Source organism: Melanotaenia boesemani, chromosome 22 (genome assembly GCF_017639745.1).
Source record: "Melanotaenia boesemani isolate fMelBoe1 chromosome 22, fMelBoe1.pri, whole genome shotgun sequence".
NCBI lineage: Eukaryota > Metazoa > Chordata > Actinopteri > Atheriniformes > Melanotaeniidae > Melanotaenia > Melanotaenia boesemani.
The window spans coordinates 14,062,010-14,075,837 of NC_055703.1; the positions used below are offsets into that span (position 1 = coordinate 14,062,010).

The 13,828-nt window shown below is 36.6% G+C and overlaps 1 protein-coding gene across 1 annotated transcript; it reads left to right on the forward strand.

Moving 5' to 3' along the window:
• The first annotated feature begins 3,381 nt into the window (after positions 1–3,381).
• si:ch211-142k18.1 lies at positions 3,382–12,253 on the forward strand. Its single transcript, XM_041976176.1, has 3 exons — positions 3,382–3,508; positions 9,063–9,613; positions 11,309–12,253. The coding sequence occupies exons 2-3, from the start codon at positions 9,069–9,071 to the stop codon at positions 11,445–11,447; spliced, it is 684 nt and encodes a 227-aa protein (XP_041832110.1). The 5' UTR covers positions 3,382–3,508; positions 9,063–9,068; the 3' UTR covers positions 11,448–12,253.
• Positions 12,254–13,828: the final 1,575 nt, after the last annotated feature.

The window sequence follows — 13,828 nt, forward strand, 5'->3', positions numbered from 1 at the left end:
GGGGGAAAAGTTCAATTCAAGCAGCAGAAGCACAATAATGAATACAAAAACTAAACCAACAGCATACTCATAAATGATGTGAAAAATAACTGTTTGGTTATTATAAACCTTTCTGTGTTATTGTCTATCATTGTGTTTCTTTTCAGCTAAATATTTATTTTAATATTTGGCCATAGTTTAATTTTGTTTGTGTCTGTTTACAGCTTGTGGAAATCTTTGGTAGATATTAAGCACAAAATTCAACTTTCTCCCCCAAGAGAGAAAAAAAAAATCTTTCCTCTAGGTTTGTTATCTGTGTTTTTTTTAAAGGTAATGGAAAGTTTCTGCATTTCATTGCGACATCATATAACATCCATTGCAAATGTCAAGAATTTTGGAGTCAGTTGTGAGACATAGTTTACACTGAGGATGAAATACAGCTTCCATATGGTGCTTTCTTTCCTTTGGGGAGAAAAAAAAGCATCCTGGACATGCTACATGCATGTCTAAACATGGCTAAGGACTTTTAACACTCTGGTGTTTGACAAAGACCATCTGGCTCAGACCTGTGTGAGGATAAGGTGTGTGGCTGCCAGGTGTTAATGTCAAATATTTTAGAAGGTTCTTGTAAATGATGGAGTAAGAAATATGTAAATAGCACAATATAAACAGAAAATTGTGTAAAAGGTTATAGTAATCATTCTTACTAAAAAGCCACCAGATATTTCCTTTTTCCTTTCATCCAATTTCTATTGTTCATTAATCAGGACATCAGACTATGATAATTATAAGAGAATTTAGGGCTGAATGATATAATGCTAGTTGCCATGTAATTAATGGCCAAATATGTCAAAATAACCATTCTGTAAGGGTTCATAAGTTCAGGATTAGGTCTTTGGTTCATTTGTAAAACTCAACGTTAATGTAAACTACTCCAAAACTAAAAGGCAACAGCATATCTTTTTTTTTATTATTATTAATTTATGTTTTTCTTAATTTGAAACAGCAGTTATGAAACAAAACCAAACCCAAAATATGATGAGGAAAAGAATAAATTCAGAAATGTTATCTATGCTGATATAAAAGCACATCTAAAAGAGAAAAGTAGCTGTTGCAGGTCTTAGATTTCTTCTATGACATCCTTTAATTCACCTTCCAGTGACAACAGCAGGTAGCATGAGTCATTCAAACCATAAGTCATTTGTATTATTTGTTGCCATTAGCAGCGTCATTGATAAGAGCTGAATTACTGCCTGTGAATCCACCTGCTGATGGAATTACCTCAGAAATACATTTATTCTATCTCTTAGAATTTTAAATGCCTATTAAACTGCATCAAACATCTGTTAAGAATTGATGGGACCATATTTAGGATACCATTTATATTTGGTATTAAAATATGCTCTGGGGAGCAGTGTTGCACTCTGTAGCTAAGTTGAAAAAAACAAACATGGCTTGATTTTTAACTTCATCATTTTTTTCTTTTGAGAAACGACTTCATTGCCCCAGATGATGAGATTTAACGAGTGGTGGGCAGATTGTAATGACGCCCATTGTTAAAGAACAAGGAAGGAAACATTCCACATTATGAACACCAGATCAGCAATGCTAATGCTAGATGAGATTATCATTATTGCATCTCTCTGCAAAATCTAGAAAGCATTCAGCACTCTTTACAATTTTTGCTCACTGCAATATCTGTGCATGACAATCACAAAACTTCATAAATCAGGGAAAGGTAATAGACACGCTAGATGTCCTCAAGAGAACACTTTGCATTTCATATCCACACTGTTTCATTGTGTATTTGGAGGGAAGCAAGCAGCCAAATGCCTAAGTGTTTTCTAACATTTTTTATGTTATATACATATACAGAAGACATATTTACATTTCATTTAGGCTACAGTTGAATATGGAAACCATTTAAGCCTCCCTAGCAAAACTCAAAGTACAATTTCACTCAATAAGCTAAGATTTAGTTAATTTTGTCAAATGTTTCTGTTAAAATGAAACTATTCTCTTAGCAATGATTGCTGATAAATACAATAGATAAGAATAATCTATCCTACATTAATTCTTACTAGTTTCGACATATGACAAAAAATATTACCAGTATGCTGTTGTCAACCCTAAACATACTAATTTTATCTTGTGTAATTCCAAATTGGCTGAATACTCTTGCATGAGACAGTGCTTGTCAATTCTGGTTCTCAAGTACCACCCAACGCACTTTACAGTGAATCTATTGTTTCCTCACACTTCATTCATACTTGGTGATGGTAAGCTACATGTGTAGCCGCAGCTCCCATGGGGCAGACTGACAGAAACGTGGTCGTCTGCCACTAGGCTCTCCTACTGCCACTGAAAACTCATACACCAGGGATGCTGACACTGGAGGCAAGATAGATGAAGTGTCTTGTCGAAGGACACAACAACAGATTGACTGGGGGAGCAGGATTCAAACCACCAACCTTCCAGTTATTAGATGACCTGCTCCATCATCTGAGCCACTCTATTTAAAAGGGATTTTCTTTTTAAATGACCTGAATTATCCTCAGCTTTTCATTCCCAAAAATCATTAAAACACCAATAATAAAAAAATAATAATATCTAGATTTGGTTATGTATCTATTCGGGGGGGGGGTTACTAAATGACACATTTCTGAGAATTACAAAAGGTTGGGTTAAGGTCAGTATTTTGATTTGGTTTTTCCAGAAGATTAACTTCATTCTTCTCAGCATTTAGTAGAACATAGGGTCACAGCTTTGACATGCTGGCAATTGACCAGCAGTCATGGCACAAAAACAGGCCCAAACCTGCTAAGCATGCCACAGTGATCTCAGTGTTGCCCTAATGATGAACTTATAAACAGTGACGGGAGTAATGGGATTAAAATAAACTGTGTTACTTTTTTGAGTAATGGATAATCTAACTAATTACTCTTTCCATCGTTTCAATGCTATGACTGATGATAAAACGTTACTGACAGAGCGTAACCAAACAGAATCAAAGTTGGTTAATTTTGCTCTATAAATAGTTGCAATATTAACATTAATTTAAATGACATGTAAAAGTTTCATATTGCTTGTTTAAGTGACACTTCAATGAAAGTTTTCCAGGAAGACATAAGAAATGTATATCCAGCATTTTCCTCCATGCTAAGCTATCCTCCTGCTTCCTTTGTACCCACCAAAAATTCCCCAGATGTGAAGTAGATTACACCCCTTCTTTCCCCTCCTTCTTCCAGCCCCTCACTCTACTGCAAAGAAAGAAATCATTCACTTTCAGCCTTTTCTGAAAACATCCCCCTTCCCCTGAAACCCCTCCCAACAGCAGACAGGGGCACACAGACGACACTCTCCAGCCAAACCCTAATTGTGTGTGCGTGTCTCTGCATTTTTTTCCTGCCATGAGGAGGAAAACTGACTCCCTCTGCTTGTAAATGGTACTCTTGAACTTTCTGAGTTGATTTGTTGGACTATCACAGCGGAAGTGGCCGAATTTAGAAGGAAAAATTACTAGAGTTAGGTAAGTTAATCTGGATTTATGAAAATTTTAGATATATTATAGTAGTACACTGGTGTTTTCTAACTGTGTACCCCCTTGGTAAAAGTTAAAAGTAAAATTCCATGACAACTAATAATGAAGTGTGCAATCCTAATAAGTTTTTTTTTTTACAATTAAAAAGGATTAATTAAATTGTTATCTGGTTGTAAAATGCTACAGTTGATGTTAATTCTTGTTTTTTAGCTTCACAAAAAACTGTGCTGAGAAATTTATTTCATTTTTCTATCATTTTCATTATGCTATGTTTATGCATGTGATAGCATGCCAGACTTTTTGCATTTATGGATATTTTTTTTATTATATTGTTACACTTAAATAAGTAGGAGACAATTTGGTCTCCAAACGCATAAAGTTAAAAAAAAATCCTTTGAACATGTTTATTGGTTATTAGATAATTATGTTTTAGAAATTTTTTACAAGAAATCAGGAACAAAGCAACATGCAAATTTTGGAGAATTAAAGAGATCTGAGCTCTCGTATAACTTTATCAAGATTTCAGACATTAATGAGCTTGTTGGGTCTATGGATTTAGCACGGGCACAGCAAAGGCCAAATGATGCAAGTTTCACTGCTCTGTAGAATCTCTTCAAACCTCCTCAAACTATTAGTAGCTGTGTCTTCTCTAAGTAGCTGCTTATCATCCTTACAAATACAATAATTAATGCCCAGAAAGTAGTAGAAGGCTAGAAAAGGTTTTTTTGGTAGGTATTTTCTACAGTTCATGAGGTAATTCAGAAACGTCATAGTTATTATTATTATTATTATTATTATTACTATTTATATTTTTATTATTATTATATTTATTTATTTTTTATCTGCTGTGTTGTGCCGAACAAATTTGCTTTGCCAGGAGGAGCCTTGGGGGTATAAGGCTCTTTGTGGGCTCTTCGTGATAATATATATATATATATATATATATATATATGTATATAAACCCACTGGATAACTCAGTGACTGTGTCAACATGCAGAGTATGAGAAATCAGGAGTGAGCAGAGATTAGTGTTATTGTGTAAATGCGTGCAGTCTTCTACAGAGGCTAGAGGCAGACTAGGGTGGCCCAGAGATGCGGGCGATCAGCAGCAATCCCTGAGCATGAACCCAAGCCACCCAGACACAAAGACCACCCAGGACCCACCCAGAAGGTGGCAGAGGACGGCTCCAGCCAGAGGCCCCCACGGTGACAGGGCACAGGTGACAGCTACCGATCCTGCCAGGGACCTGCCATCCAGAGCAGCCAGAGCACAGGGCCCAGAGCTATCCTATCCTCCCAAATCAGACCCCCACCACCACCCTCAGCCACTGCCCCACCACACCCCGCCCAGATGCAGGGCCAGGGCCAGCAGCTCCCCCATTAGCACAGCCAGCCTGGATCCCTGCCCCTCGAGCAACCACCTCCCTCTGCCCGCCCCCGGCAGCACCCAGGAAACAGGGATGAGAGAAGCAACTCATAAAATCGTTCAAAAGCGACAAAAAGTTTTTGCTCAAAATTTTGCGTGCTGTTTAGGCGTATCCATGTCTTTCTCATCATGACATCGTGTCAGGTATGTTATTTGACTGTGTGTCAGAGGTAACACTGAATATGCAGCACCTTTGCCTTATTGCCAAAAACTTTGTTGTCATAGTGACACTGAAGTAACTGTGTTGTGACAGCTGTGAAGTACACCTGTTTAGACTTTGACGAGAGGGGCCACAAGGTCCAACGGCTGCATCACTTCAAACATTCAGATCAGCCTTTTCTTCACAGTGAATGAAGAGAAGCTGTTGTCAGGGATGTTCAAAAGAGATTTTTTATTATTATTATTATAATTAATATCATCCATTGTGTCTTTAACTTGGAAACATTAGTAACTCATGGAACAACAGAAGAGCTGATTACTTAAACATTTAATTTTTTATAAAAATTAAATTTTCTGTAAAAATAAACCTAATAAATATCTAGTCCAAGTATGTTTAAAGATTATAAATAAGACCTGAATGAACCCAGTGGTGGTGCAAACTAATGGCTTTCCCTTTGCAAGCAAGCTTCTGCTTTTTTGAGCCAACAGAAAAGTCAGCCTATAAAAACCATTTCACAGTGACGGATCCTTCACGGTGAAGCCAAAAAAGGTCACAACAGGCCACAGAGTCCAACACAAACACTGTTTCAACTACACCAGCAGACGCCAGCGTGGAAACTTTGCAGACATTTTCCAGTGACAAAGATAACTGCTCCTGCCAGTCTGATACAGAGAGAAGCACGTGTGCTTCTGGTTAGGGCTGAGTTAATGTCAGTAAGAGTCTTTTTACTGCTTTAGTAACTGACTGCAGACACAGTCACATTATATTTTCAGATGAATTACGTTTTCATTTGATTGCATTCTGTCATGAGGCTGAATGTTGGCAATCTGTGCAGTTAAAGTTTTGATTTACTGATGGTCAAAGCAGTTTATTGAAAGTTCATAGGAATAAAAAGTTTTGGATTTGCTGCATTTTCCCAGTCAGGGGACATTAATTGTTTTGAGTAATACATTTTATTCAGAAGTGTCTTGTGAACCCACATCATGGTCTTTGTTTGCATGCTTGGTGTTTGCATGCAACGTTTCACCAACAAATGTGTTTATTCAATAGAAAAACAAGATAGACTTTTGTATTTGCCTACGTAGAGAGCAAGATACATAATTTCGTTGTTGCCTGTATTTGTAATGCACATTTAGCCAGAAAGATCTAAACCTGAATTTTAAAAACTAATCCAACATGCAGTAAAAAAAAATAAGTATCATGCCAAACATCCCAAATTTCCCTGAGGACTCTCCAAAGGGATTAATAAAGTATTTCTATTCTATTCTATTCTAAACACCTCATACCAATTTATCAATAGGGCTAGTTTAGCAGCCTGACTTGAGTGTAGTCAGTTGATTACAAACTTCTCTGTTTACCAAAAATATTCTGCAGTCAAACGTAAAGCACAAAATTGATCCCAAGCAAACCAGCATATCTACAACAAAATGGCTAAAACAGAAAGGAGTCAAAGTAATTCAATTACCCAGTCAAAGTCTAGATCTCATTTCAATTGAAATTAGACGAAGGGACCTAAGGTAGGATGGTGCAAAGTCATTTATGCTGAGCGTTGTTCTACATACTATTGAGTCATAGTTAATAGTTCTGTTTTTAAAAATCACTTCTGGTTTCTGGCTTAGCTTTTGCAAAAATAAACAAAGACAATTGCTAATATGTATGGATGCAAAAGTGAAATGCAAACAAAAAATCATTATCTACTGAATCAGTATCATATTGTGTTGTAATCCTAAATAAACATGTTGAAATACCTCTCTAAATCCACCAAACTTGCACTTTTGATCTATAATGAAATTAATTTTTGCCTAAAAGTTTATAGCTAACTTAAATGTCTTTAATGTGTCTTTTCAACCAAAATTACGTGGTAGGTAAATCACTGGTTTGAAAACAATTATAATAAACCTTATTTAGATAAAATTATTTTTTTTACAGTTCTAGTGTATTTTTATCATGACACGTCACTTTAAAATCTGTTTTATCCCAGTGACATCATCCTATATACCACAAAGCACACATCAATAACATTAAATGAATTTTATCTACCCTACACATGGATAAACAGATTGTGGACAGCTTAAAGCTTTGTTGGAATGTTTCATCATACAACTGCTGCAACATATGTGAAGTCAGCATTTAAAGTGGTCACATAAAGAGTGAGAATACATTTGACTGCTTTATAAGTTTTTGGCCACACCACAGCCATCCTTTAAAAAAAAAAAAAAAAAAACATTTTTATGGTGTCTTTTAACAGTAAACATGACTGGGCATTTATGGTTTTAAATAGATGCAAGTCAAATAACTTAAAGTGCCCATTGAGACAAGGGTGATGTAAAAACCACAGCTGAAACCAAATGTGCTCCGACAGCAGAAAGAACTCTGCAGTGTCTCTACCTCACAGTTGTAGTGCAGGCTTTTAAATACAGCACATTTCCAGATGAAGAGGTGAGAAACTTGGCTAAAGAGGCACTGTTGTACAAAAAACAGTAAGACAAAAAATAAAGAAACAACAATCTGCATGAACAAACAACCTTTCTGTGTTGTTAAAAAAGCAACTCAGTCCTTTCTCTTTTTCTGTTGCCACACAGCCACTCAATACCAAAAACAACACAAACACTGTTGCAGGAGACTGTGTCAGTTTTTACAGTCTTTGTGTGGCATAGCCCCTGCATCTGCCAAGCCATGGCCCAACCACGGGATCTGGACCGCTTTCCACCATTTAACTACAGCTCAAGCAGCTCACAATTCTGTGCTAAATTTTAACAGCACTGACGACAGAAAACCATTAAAGGGTTTAAATAAAAAAACTACATTTTAACAGGAAAGGTTTCAGTTTCCATGTAAGAGACATGCAAACATCTTGTGATGGAAATCCCTACAAAGGCACATAGGGATTATAACAAACCTGATTTTAGGTATTCATGTCTCTGTTTTTAAACAATCAATATTTTAGTGTGCAGATTTAAAATGTCTAATCAGGACAAAAACTGAAGTTGGTTAAAAACATCTGCAGTTCAGTCAGAGAAATCAAAAGATGAAAAGTTAAACTTGAACATTTAAGTCATAAGGAAGCACCTTCATTAGATAAAATGTAACCTGATAGCCGCTTCATTTTTGGAGACCTGGCCGTTTATTAGAAGTTTTTTTTCTTGAAATATGGTATCTGAGTATCACTGATTATATCCGAGTGGTGTGTTTTCACATCTGAAGCAGGCTTAAAGATATTCATTGACAGTTGTGTTTATGCACTGGACAACAGTTCAGAGTGCTCACCCTGTCTGGGGAGAGGAAAGTCTGGGCTTCTCTGCTCAGGCAGAGGCCCCTGCAACTTGACCCTGGATGGATGGATAATATAATCAATGACAGCTGAATTATAAGCCGGAGTGTAAAATTAATCAGCATGGATTGGCCTATAATTAAAATTTGACAACCTGAGAATATTTTTTAATCTAAATATATCTATATACAGGTATGACACAATATGTACCTGTATGTTTTAAGTCCAGTTTTTAACTGAAGAAAAAAATCTGAAATTTCAAAGGTGGGATTTAAACCACAAGGAAGAAAATATTTCAGTCTCATAAATTAAATGGAATTTTGTTTCAAAAAGCAAGTCCTCCTTATACGGCCCTGACCCAATCAGATTACAGCAGCTTACTTGTCTGACTTTATACTACGCATTGCTTTTATAACATTATATAAGATGTATACAACATTTTATGAAAGTCTACGACAGAGAAAATGCTGCATGATGTTACTTGAACATATGCAAAGTGACTTTCAGAGTGCCACATTTTTAACTGCTACAATGTTCAAGATTGACTTGAAGCCATTTCTACATTACAGATGATTTAGAAGGTGAAGGAAAGACTAAGTATTAGAAAAGGTATTATGTTTAAGATGCATGTTTAATCCAGAAACCAGCTGACCAAGTTCACAGTCTCTCACCTCTGTCTCTTTAGGTTACCATGTGGCATTGTTGGATGAAGTTCATCTTGGCCTGGGTATCACTGGCAACCCCACTACTCGGTCAAAGTGGAGATGGTGAATGGGGTTCAGGCTATGACATTCACTCTGCCATTATAGCTACTAACGACACGGTGCAGGCTGTTGGTGATGAGCCTGCAAAGGTGAAAAGCAACCATGACTGGAGCACAACAACATCATCCTTGCCATCATCTTCACCCTTGCTCCACTATGATCCCCGACCAGATATGTGCTCAGTACACTTCAGCACAAACACTGCTGGTTCAGCTCGGAGGCTGAAGGCCCAGAGAGAGGAAGTGGCCTATCTGCAAGCCATACAGCATGGAAACAAGGCAGTGGTGGAGAACTTAGAGCAGTTCATAGGTGCAGAGTTGGGAGATCAGTGTTATGAAGATGTTATTAAAGAAAATATTATTGGCATCCAAGAGGACCACAAGAGCTGCAATGAGGTAGTGGAGAAAGCTAAAGATGATCTTAAAAAGCAGTTTGAGGGAGACAACGTGGAATCCCTTGCTGGGATGCAGAAGTAAGTGCAATGTTACGTTAATGTCTAAGCGTAGAGAAGGAAGTTAAACAGCTGGTCTAATTTCTTCTTTTGGTGTAAAGAAGATTAAAAAAAAAAGCTTATTTTGCTTTTCAATCAAATATTCTTGTTTTGCTAGCTGCTGTTGTATTTCTATTTCAATCTGACAACTCACGGGAAAAGGCTTTATAGAGGAAATGTGGAAAGCTGATATTTTGTGTCCAGCTTTTGACTTCATCAGTACCTGCAAGTATACACCCAAACCCAGCTTCACCCCCAGGTAGCTCAGACAGGGGACTTTACTGTCTAGGGAGCATCTCTAGTCCACTGTGTGAGCAGAGGAACAGTCCAAGCTCTGAAACACCAAGAATTAACCACTTATGTAGAAAAGTGTTTCATTTCCCTATTTTTAACAATATCTACAAATAGCTGTTTTTTTACAGTTGATCTTTCCTGGACAGCAGCTGAGAGGAATTCTAGCCTTACTTTCTTTTACCGACTGTTACTAGGGGGTGAAAGTAAGATGTCATGCATATTACCAATAAGGTCCTACAAATTCATTTACTTCTTCATAACATAATAATAACAGCTGAATTATGAGCTGGGGTTGTAAATTAATCAGTATGGATTGACCAGTAGCTGAAATTTGACAACCTGAGAAATACTTTTTCAGTATCAAAGCAATTATTAAAATCTGGTCAGTATTAGTTCTGTTTAGTATAAAATTTTATTTATGGGTCATAGTGTTTTTATTTGTTGTAGTATATATATTTAAATATTGTAGTATATATATATATATATATATATATATATATATATATATATATATATATATATATAACATCCAAAACCTCCCTGGCCAAGATGCAGTAAAACAGCCCTAAATCATGATAACATCAACATTTTTTCACAAGTGGGATAAAATTCTGGAGCCTTTTTTGTCCACATTACACATCACACTAAAACTGCAAAGATTTAATTCTCTTCATGTGTTCACAAAACAATTTTCCAGCAGCCTCCTGCTTGGTGCACATGAAGTTCAGCAAACTAGATGCAGGCAGCAATGTTCTTTAAAAAAATGTGGTTTTCTCCACTGTTCTCCATGACCAATAATAATGATCTGGAATTTGTTCCATTTGTAAGCAGTCTGTCTGACTGGAGACTGGTAAATTCTGAACACTTTAGAGATGGTTTTCTAACTTTTTCCAGGCTGATTAACATAACATCTGCTTTTCTGAGTTCTCAAAAACATATCCTTTGTTCATGCCATGATACAGTTCTTGAATGATGTTGTGAAGATCAAACTTTTTTTAGACCCTGCCAACTTACACCTGAATGTCATCCCATTTAATTTCAGTTTGCAATTGGCTGATGATAGAAGTTCACATACTTCTGCTTCTCAGAGATTTGTAATTTTTTTTCTTAGTAAATAAATGTCCAATTATATTTTTTTTCTTATTTGCTTAACTTGGTTCTATTTGGCTAGTTGTGGCTGGTGTTGAAATTAAAAAAATGTTTTAGCTCATATTCACATAAGAAACAGAAAAAATAGTAACAACTACATGATTATAGTGCAGTTCATATCACCAGGTCGTCCTTTACTTATGCAGGCTATCTCTGTTTCCTTTTCTTCATTTATGTGGTGCTTTCTCTTCTCATCACTCCACCCACAACCTTGACGGTTTTCTTCTGGAGCAGAATAAGAGAAGAAGCTTTGGTTTTTGAAGACATGCTCCGTGCTGCAGCGGACATCGCCAGCAGGTTGGAAAGCTCATTGCAGACCCTGCATGCTTCGTTCACCAGACAGCTGAAAGACATGGCCAAGATTCACCGCTAAGAAAGGGTGGAAAAGTATTTTAAACCTGTTCAAGTGTCAGATTCACTGTAAATGATGCCTGTGTTAAGCCCAGAATAAGGGCAGTAAAACTTCCTGCAATTCTATATTTTCTTCCTTTATTTCTTCATTCTTTTTTTTTATTATATGACATGGAAATGTTGAGGAAACCTAACAAAGAAAATTGTAAATTTTAAAAAGAATATCCTTTTCAATGAAGTTAAAAACCCACAACTTCTTAAATGTCATTTTCCATCCAGGCATAATTCATGAAATTTGATGAGGTCAAACATGCCAGCAGTATGTGGTGCAGGTTTAGCCAAACTGAATATTTATGAATCATACTAGACGAGTCTTTTGAGAGCAAACCTAATGACTGTGTAAGTCTTCTCCATAGGAGTCTATGAACTGGCCATCTGGTTCCAGGGTAAGGATGGAGGTCAGGATAAGCTTGCAAAGACTATTATGGAAATGGACATTATGCTTCTATAACAACAAAAAGACAGAAGACTGCTGCTGAGCGGGCTCTGTTACAAAGAGAAACCTGATATTTATAGAAAAACGAATCTGGGGACATGCTACCGTAATAATGATCACACATTTCCAGCGATTAGGAAAGAGATCAAAACTGTGACTTTGCACAAGAATGTGCAACACTTCTGCCTTGTCTAGATCTATGAAGCAATTCTCTCTTTTACCCTCCCATGGTTCACAGAAGGTGTCATGCTTTGATCCTCAGCTTCATAAATTGTATATTGTCATGAAGGATGATGTTGTACATGATTTATGTTTAAGCAAATAAAGCATCATTTTGTCTAATGTTCTGCAAGGGTACATTTAGCATGTTATGTGTCATGATTTCAGAGCTGAGAGAACTGAAACATCACTGTGCATATTCATTCACTTAGTCTGCCCTCTAGCTGTTTGCCAGAGAAACAAACTCACTGAAGTTCAGCTGAGTGTGTCATTTATTCATGTATGATTATAAGAATAGTAAGATTAGTTAAGAGGTATTTTTGATGGATAAACAAACATTTCCAATAGGTATATATATATATATATATATATATATATATATATATATATATATATATATATATATATATATATATATATATATATATATATATATATGTGTGTGTATATATGTGACGTGCGGTCAGGGGAGGCAGGTGAGGCAGTACATACAATAAATATTAATATTGTCCACTGATCTGTGTTAGAAATGCATTTTCAGTATGACTCTAACACGTTTTTGACAGATTATTAAGTAAAAATTGCCAAATTTGAGTATTTCCCGATCAAAATCCAGTGCAGAAACCCTGGTGGAGGCACGGGCGAGCTGTGCCTCAGCTCTGACTGTGCCATCCAATACAAACTGGGTTTCATGACACGTGCCGTTTTCTGTTCTTCAGCACATCGCCAATATCCACTTTACAGAAATATTTGTTATACACCATAACTCTCTACAGTCTGTGTAATGTATCTGATGTATTTGGGAGAGAAGTATTCCCGTTCATCGTACAATAAAGTGCAGAGAAAAGTCAGCAGGTGAGGCAAACAGTACTCTGCCTCACCTCAAGGGGGCGCATTCACAGTATTGCCAATTTAGCGACCTTTTTTGTTTGTTTGTTTGTTTGTTTTTTAAAGCGACCAGCTACAAATCCAGTGACCTTTTCAGTATTGGGGACTTTTGTAGACTGACGTATTTGAAAGTAGTTTATTCTTCTCAATGAGGAGTGGGTGCTGCTGTCCAAAAGCAATCAGAAGAGGCTTCTGGCAGCAGCGGTAGCTGCATTCAGAGCAGGAGATGATCACCTGTTTCATGACCAGGCTGAAAATGAAACGTTCAGAGCTGCTGCAGGATGATCTCGCGCTGGCTTACCGTCAGATATTAATGTCTATTAATGAAGACTGTGGAGGAAAACAAGTGTTGTGAAATGTTGCAGCCTCCTAATTAGAAAACAACATACACTTAATAAAATTAAATAGAATAAAAGAAAATATTAACCAAAGAATTAGTTTTATTTTTATTAGTTTTGCCTTTTAAAACATTTTTAGCTTGTCTTTCGTCCATTTTTGCCTTTCTCATGCATGACATTGCTCTCCACAGCAGCCTCCATTATGTACCAGGCTATTATGCACATTATGATGTCATTTAGCGACTTTTAGGACAGCCAGTAGCTACTTTTCCCACTGAAGAGTTAGTAACAGTGGGTGTGTGAGTGTAAATGAAAGAGGAATGCTGATAGGATATGAAGCATTACCAGTAGTTGTATGCTGCTGAATGAATATTGAAATAAGATGCTCTTTTCAGTTCTTACAATTGTAAATCATTGCCTCACCAATCATAAACTTCACCGCATGTCACTGATATATAGTAT